General features: G+C 65.5%; 1 protein-coding gene across 1 annotated transcript in view; it reads left to right on the forward strand.

Annotated features, from left to right (window-relative positions):
* Positions 1–117: 117 nt before the first annotated feature.
* The window catches only part of LOC108510113 (RNA-binding protein 10-like), a 9914-nt gene continuing 2239 nt past the window's right edge, over positions 118–7792 (forward strand). The window contains exons 1-10 of the mRNA XM_017839806.1: positions 118–149; positions 699–726; positions 1079–1235; positions 1316–1507; positions 2221–2290; positions 3699–3772; positions 5915–6001; positions 6343–6403; positions 6884–7039; positions 7581–7747. Of these exons, the coding sequence (XP_017695295.1) occupies positions 710–726; positions 1079–1235; positions 1316–1507; positions 2221–2290; positions 3699–3772; positions 5915–6001; positions 6343–6403; positions 6884–7039; positions 7581–7747 (981 nt within the window). The 5' untranslated portion in view covers positions 118–149; positions 699–709. The remainder of the gene's footprint in view (positions 150–698; positions 727–1078; positions 1236–1315; positions 1508–2220; positions 2291–3698; positions 3773–5914; positions 6002–6342; positions 6404–6883; positions 7040–7580; positions 7748–7792) is intronic.

Here is a 7792-nt window from a genome sequence, read left to right on the forward strand (position 1 = left end):
ACCAATGGCGAAGCGGGAGGCGGAGATGGGCGGGCATCGCGACCAATGGAAGGGCGGAGGGGGCGGGCGCGCGGGCCGGAGCAGGCCGGGTGGGAGCGGCGCCGCCATTTTGGCGCTCGGGAGCGGCGGCGGCGGCGCCGCGCGGGCAGGTCCGGGCGGCTCGGTGGGGCGGGGCCGAACGGGAGGGGCGGGGAGCACCGGGAGGGGCGGGATTACCGGGAAGGGCAGGCATGACCGGGGAGGGGCAGGAATGACCGGCAGGGCCGGGATTACTGAGAGGGGCGGGGCTGACCGGGAGGGGCGTGTCTTATCGGGTGGAGTGGGGTTGACCGGCAAGGCCGGGTTTACCGGGAGGGGTGGGGCTGACCGGGGCCCCCCGCGCTGATGGGGAGGGGGTGGGACCCAGGGCTGAGCGCGCGTTGTATGCTAATGATGGGGCGGGGCATCACGGGGCTCCTTCCCCCCCTCTTCTGCTGTGCGGGTCTCAGTGACTCCCAGTTCATCCCATTTCCCTCGCAGTCACCCCCTGGACGCTTCCCAGTTTGTCACAGAACCGTCTCTTCTCAGTCCGTCCCAGTACGTCACCGGTTCATTCAGATCCTTTCCAGTTAAACCCAGGCTCTTCCAGTGACCACCCCCAGTGGTCCCAGCTTTCCGTTCCCAGTGCCTCCCAGTCTGACCAGTTGCCGCCCCCACAGGTGTCGGTGCCATGGAGTACGAGCGCAGGTAGGGGGGCCCCAGGGGACCCCGAAACCGAGGACCTGGCGGGGAACATTTGGGGAGCTCTCAGGGGACGCTTGCAGACTCTCCATGGAGGATATTTTGGAGACTTCATAGGGAGCAAAGTGACATTGGGGACTTCGGGTGGGAGGGGACATTTGGGGACCCCACAGGGGACACATACGGGGACATTTGGCCACCTCTGGGGGGTATTTGGTGACCCCCAACGGGGGGTGATTTCACTGAGCACCACCAAGAGGCCATTTGGGTTCCTAGGGGGGAGATGTGGGGACGATCACTGGGGACCCCCAAGGCCGGAGAGGACCTCGGTAGCCTCTGACCCCTCTCCTCTTCACAGGGGTGGCCGTGGGGACCGGACGGGGCGTTACGGGGGGGCCCCGCCCGCCCCCGAGGATGGATCCCGCACCCAGAGGGACCACGACTATCGTGACATGGATTATCGGGGCTATGGGGGACCCCCAGAGGGGCCCCCTGCCCCCGGGACCCCCCCGCAGGTGAGTGTCAAACCCTGAGGGGCCGTTGGGTCACCCTGCGGTGGGTGCTGGGACCCCCCCAACACCTCCCTCTCCCACAGGCCTCCTACGAGGCTGCGGAGCCCCCCCGGAAGCGGGACCCCCCCCGGGACCCCCCCGTGGCTCCCGCGCTGCCCTTCGGCGCCGACAGCGACTACCGGGACCAGGATTACCGGGAGGGCCCCGAGGAGGAGCCGCGTGCCAGCACCATCGTCATGCTCAGGATGCTGCCCCAGGCGGCCACCGAGAACGACGTGAGCCCCCAGCCCCCACCATGGCCCCGCCCCCACAGCAGCCCCGCCCACACCCGGCATGGACCCACCCCATGTGCGGGTGGTCCCACCCCATGTGCGGGTGGTCCTACCCCATGTGTGGGTGGTCCCACCCCATGTGTGGGTGGTCCCACCCTCTGCCATGGATGACTCTGCCCTGTGTGTGAGATGGCTCTGCCCCTGCCAGGGATGGTGCCACCCCAACCCACTGAGCCTCACTCCCATTCAGAGTGGCCCTATTCCTTCCTTAATGCCCCTGCCCTGTGTTTGAGGGGGTTTCCCCCCCCCTTTTTGCTGAGCCCTGCCTGTGTTCTCACTGGCCCTGCCCCCTCCCCACTGAGCCCCACCCCAACCCAGCCTGGCCCCGCCCTCTGAGCCCCGCCCTTGTGAGGACAGTGTCCCTTCAAATCCCACCAGGGCTCTCCACCAGCAGCTCCCGAGTGTCCATGGAGGGCCCTGGGAAGGGTTGGCCACGCCCCTCCCCTTGGCCCCGCCCCAAATTCAGCTCTACCCCAGGAAACCACACCCCCTTTCTCTTAGGCCACACCCCCCAGTACTGACAGTTCACGTTGGGAACGTTTGGGAACCCCCTGGAGACACGCTGGGGTCTCTTGGGTGGGACCTGGGCAAGTTTTGGGGTGTTTGGAGTCCCCCTGTGTTCCTCCTGATGTGGTTCTGTCCCTGTGTCCCCCCAGATCCGTGCACAGCTCCAGGCCCAGGGGGTGCAGCCTCGCGAGGTGCGGCTGATGCGCAACAAGTCCTCAGGTGAGTCTCACCTGGGCTCGTTCTGCACATCTGGGCCCTTCTCTGCACATCTGGGCTCTGCTCTGGGGGAGGGGTGGGCACCTGGATCCCCTTTAGGGGGTGGGGGGGGGCACCCAGACACTTGGATCCCTCGGAGGGGGTTGGGTTGATGCCATGCCCATGCTGGGGGGCACCCAGGGGTGCTGGTCGTATCCCCAGAGGCACCCAGGGATGCTTGTCCCATTTTTAGGAGCGCCCGGGAGTTCTGTTCCTGTTCCCCAGATGTGCTTCTGCCAGGCTTAGGGGGCACCCGGGGTGCCAGGCTTGTTTCTAGGGACAGCCAGGGGTGTGGCACCAGGCTCAGGGGGTATCAGAGCTGCTGATCCTGTCCCCAGGAGCACCCAGGGGTGCCTGTCCCCTCTCTAGGAGCACCCAGGGGTGCTGGTCCAGTTTCCCAGGGGCACCCAGGGGTGCTTTTGCCAGCCTTAGGGGGCACCCAGGGGTGCCAGTCCCATCCTCAGGGGCACCCAGAGGTGCCTGTCCCTTTCAAGGAGCACCCAGGGGTGCTGTGCCATACTTAGGGGGCACCCAGGGGTGCCCGTCCTCTCCCAGGTGGCACCCAGGGGTGCCAGTCCTGTTCCCCAGGGGCACCCAGGGGTGCCAGTCTCATCTCTAGGAGCACCCAGGGGTGCTGATCTGGACTTGGGGGACACCCAGGGGTGCCCATCAGGTCCCCAGGGGCACCCAGGGGTGCTAATCTTATCCCTAGGGAGCACCCAGGGGTGCTGCGCTGGAATTGGGGGGCACCCAGGGGTGCCCATCTTGTTTCTAGGAGCACCCAGGGGTGCTGGTCCTGTTCCCCAGGGGCACTCAGGGGTGCCAGTCCCTTCTTCAGGAGCACCCAGGGGTGCTGGTCCCACATCTAGGGGCACCCAGGGGTGCTGCACCAGATTTGAGGGCCACCCAGGGGTGCCCATCACTTCCCCAGGGGCACCCAGGGGTGCCATCTCCACACCCAAGGGGCACCCAGGGGTGCTGGAGCCCTTCCAGGAGCACCCAGGGGTGCTGTGCTACACAGAGGGGGCACCCAGGGGTGCCAAACCCAAAGCTGGGGGCACCCGGGGGTGCCCATCTTCAGTCCTAGGGGCACCCAGGGGTGCCAGACTCTTCCCCAGGGGCGCTCAGGGATGCTGAGCCCTTCCCAGGGGGCACCCAGGGGTGCCCAGACTCTCGAGGGGGCTCAGAGGGGTCTGTAGGAGCTCCCGGGTTTCCTTGGGGGGTCCCAGAGGGGTCCCGGGATCACCCAAACCCAACGCAGGGGATTCCAGGGGTGCCCATCCCCACCCCGTGGGGTCCTGGGAGCACCCAGGGGGGCCCTTCCCCACCCAGGGGGTCCCTGGGTGCCCCCCCAACCCCCCGCCCGTTCCAGGTCAGAGCCGCGGCTTCGCCTTCGTCGAGTTCCACCACGTGCAGGAGGCGGCGAGATGGATGGAGGCCAACCAGGTGGGGGAGGGGCAGGGGGGGGGAGGGGCTTGAGGGGTGTGCCTGGGCCTCGTGGGGGGGTACTGGTGTTACTGGTCTGTACTGGTGTCCCGGGTGTCAGGGGCCATGTTTGTTTCCTTGTGACCCTGTGAGCATCGTGTGACGGCCTGGGGTGCCCCTGTGTGGGATCTGAGCCCCTGGGTGACACCCTGGGGTGCCCCTGTGTGGGACCTGAGCCCCTGGGTGACACCCTGGGGTGCCCCTGGGTGGGATCTGAGCCCCTGGGTGACACCCTGGGGTGCCCCTGTGTGGGATCTGAGCCCCTGGGTGACACTCTGGGGTGCCCCTGTGTGGGAACTGACATCCTTGGCTGAGGACTGAGCCCCTCGTGCGAGACCCTGGGGTGCCCCTGAGTGCTTTGTGTGACAGACTCCGGTGGGTCTGTGGGGGAACTGGTGTCTGGGTGGCACCCTGGGGTGTCCCTGTGTGCGGACTGAGCCCCTTTTGCGAGGGCAGAGCTCCTCGGGTGCCCCCCTCGGGTGCCCCCCGCGCGCTGCAGTGCAGGAGGATGGTTGTGAGACCCTCGTGCAAACGCTGAGCTCCTCGTGCCCCCCGGGGCAGCTTTGTGCCAGCCCTGGGGTGGTCTGGGCGAGCCTTGGGGTGCTCTGAGGGCTGTGGTGTGAGGGCAGCCGTGAGCCCTGGTGGTGCCAGCCCTGGTGGTCCTCGAGCCTGCCTTGGCCCAGCCCTGGTGCGTTCTGGTGGTCCCTGGTGTGCCCCTCCGTGCTGGCTCCTGGGTGGGGCCCTGGTGCCAGCCCTGGGGCGGGAGCTGTGCCCGCTGGTGCCAGCCCTGGTGTGGAGCCTCGTGCCCTTCGTGTGTGGGCTGTTCTGAGGGACGGTGGGAGGCCTCGTGCCCTCGTGGTGGGAGCCCTGGTTCCCCTGTGTGGGCTCTGGTGCAGCCCTGTGCTGGTGCTGGTGCAGGTCCTTGTGCCCTCTGGGGCAAATCCTGGGGCAGATCTCTGTGTGAGGCCTCGGGCAAGGCTGGGGGCCCTGGGGAGAACCCCAGGGGAGCCCTGGTACCCCCTCGTGCCCCCCGGTGCCCCCAGTGTGAGGGCTGTGTGACCTGGTGCCACCACTGAGCCCCTGGTGCTCCCTGATTCAAGTCTTGGTGCCCCCCTGTGCTGGTTTACAGGTAAACTGGCAGGAGAACCGAACCCAACTCAAAGGGAAGTGTAAGTCAGAGTTACAATTAATTAACAATAGCGCAATAAATACAATTATACGGACAAACAATTGGTTTTAACCCACAAAACGCAGCTGTATAACCCAGCAGCCTGGGGCACGAACAGAGTGGTGTTTGTTGGCCCCCGTGCTGAGCCCCACGTGGTCCCCTGAGCCCAAAGGAACAGGAAAGGAAGGGCTGTTGGTGAGAGTGCTGGTCACAGTCTGGTCGAGGGTGGTGGGCGCAGTCCGGTCGAGGTTCTGGTCCTCTGGATCCAAGGAGTGGGGCCCAGAGGTGCCAAGACCCCAAGATTACACACCCTCAGGTTGGAGTGGGAGAGCCCAGTCCCTCCCCCAGGGCAGGGAGTTCCACAAGGGGTGATTGCGAGCTGTGAGATACTTTTGGAATCCTTGGTGGCCCGTTAGCAGAGGTGACCCCTCAGGTGTGGAGGTGCTACCGGCTCCCTGGAGGGGAGTTATCCCACCTGAGGTATTGGTGTGAGGACAGGAACATCCTCCTGTCTCACAGGCTTCCTGACACCCAGGTTGTGTCCTGAGGGATCGGGTGTGCTCTGGGCAGCTGCTGCAGGTGGTCTGTTGTTACCAGTTCCTAGGAAATGACGTGGAGGGTGTAGAACCCCGAGTTTGGGTTACACCCACCCAGTGCTGAACTGCTCCCGGCTGCTCTAACTAGGACACCCCCACCATGAGCTCTGATGCCCCCCAAAAGAAGTCCTGGTGCCCCCTCTGGTGTCCCCCAATACAAGTCCTGGTGCCCCCCTCCTTCGAGCCGTGGTGCCTGCCCCGTGTGCCCCCCCGGCCAGGCTGACCATCCTGGGTCACTGTGTGTCCCTGTGCCCCCCCGACCTGCTCTGTGCTCCCCCTGACTGACCTGTGCCACCCCTGACCTCCCCTGTACCCCCCTACCCCCACTGTGCCCCCCAGGCCGGGCTGACCCTCCTGGGGCACCGCGTGTCCCTGCACTACAGCGACCCCAAACCCAAGATCAACGAGGACTGGCTCTGTGCCAAGGTGAGAGAGCCGGGGGGCATTGGGGTGGGGGGTGTCCTGAGGGGGGAATTTGGGGGGTCCTGGGGGTTCTTGAAGGGATTTCTGGGGGTCCTGGGAGGAATGGGGGGCTTGGGGGGTTCTAGGGAGGGTGCAAAGGGGTTGGTGGGGGCTGTGCAGGGCTTTGAAGGGGTTTGGAGGGTCCGGGGGGCAGACTGGGGGTCCTGGGGAATCTTGGGAGGGTGTCTGAGGGTGTCCAGGGGGGTTTCAGAGTGTGATTGTTTTGGGGTGCTGCAGTTGGGAGGTCTCTGGGCAGGTTTGGGGGTCCGGGGGGCTCTGGGTGTGACGGATTTGTGGGGTCTCAGTGTGGGGTGCAGAACTTCAAGCGACGTGAGAAATGCTTCAAGTGCGGAGTCCCCAAAGCTGGTGAGTGACCCCAAACCCTTGGGATTCACCCCAAAACTCTGTGGGCCCCCTTTCACTCCCCTGCATTGCCCCAAAAGTGGCTGTTCTCACCCCAAAACTATTGGGGTTCTGCCCAACACCCAGGAGATCCCCCAAAGTCTCCTAAACTTGCTCCCGGAGTTGCTCCCAAATTTGCTCCTAAACTACCCTGAGGGGTCCCCGAAACTGCCCTGGGGGTCCCCAAAGCTGTCACAGGGAAAGGGGAGGAGTTTGGGGGTGAACTGAAGAATTTAGGGGCTCGGGTAATGAACTGGGGGGGGGAGGGAATTGGAATTGGAGGGCGGGGGGTGGTTTGGGGTTCACAGCCCCAGTTGGGGGTTTGCCCACAAAATTTGGGGGTGACCATCCAGTGTTGGGGTCCAACCCCCCAGCTGGTGGTTCACCCCCCGTTTTGGGGCTCAGTGGCTGACGGGGGTCCCGGGGGGCTGTTTTGGGGTGCAGAGGCAGAGCAGCGGGGCCCGGGGGGGCCACGGCCGGAGCTGGTGCCGGGAGGGGGGGGGCTGCTGCCCCTCCCCCAGGCCTATGGCCCCACACTGGGGGGACCCCCTGGGGGATCCCAGGGGGGCACCGAGCCCGGAGCCGATAACGCCAATGACAGTGAGTTGGGGGGACCCTCGGGGGGGGGTTAAGGGCATTTTTGTGACGGTCTTTGGGGTTCTGAAGCAATTTGGGGACATTTCAAGGAGTCTTGATGTGATTATGGGGGTCCTGAGGGATGTATGGGGGTTTTGGGGAGTTCTGGGAGAGGTGAAGTGGGACTGGGGGCTCTGGGGGGAGTCTAGGGAGGGCTGAAGGGGCTGACGGGGATCCTGTGTCTTGAAATGGATTAGTGGAGTCTGGAGGGACACGGGGGGATCTTGAAGGGTCTTGGGGTGATTTAGGGGGTTCGAGGGGGCATGGGGGGGCTTTTGGGGTCTGTGGGCAAATCCAGGGGGAATTTGGGGGGTACTGGGGGCCTTGAGGGGGGTTTGGAGGATCTGGAACTGGAGGGGGTGGTCCAGAAGAACCTAAAGACAGATTTAGGAGGGTCTTGAGAGTGTTATTAGAGCCTTGGGGGGTGCCTGCACACCTGGGTCCCCCCCAAACCTGGCTCCCCCTGACACTGTGTGTGTATCCCCCCCTGCCCTGCCCCCCTCAGCCATCATCCTGCGGAACCTGCACCCCCAGAGCAGCCTGGAGTCCATCCTGGCCGCCCTCGCCCCCTTCGCCGCCCTCTCGGCCGCCAACGTGAGGGTCATCAAGGACCGGCAGACGCAGCTCAACCGCGGCTTCGCCTTCGTGCAGCTCAGCACCATCGTGGTGGGGGCCTGGGGGGACCTGGGGGGGCCTGGGGGGACCTGGGGGGGCCTG

This window comes from Lepidothrix coronata, unplaced genomic scaffold (assembly GCF_001604755.1).
Source record: "Lepidothrix coronata isolate B3197 unplaced genomic scaffold, Lepidothrix_coronata-1.0 Scaffold485, whole genome shotgun sequence".
Lineage (NCBI taxonomy): Eukaryota > Metazoa > Chordata > Aves > Passeriformes > Pipridae > Lepidothrix > Lepidothrix coronata.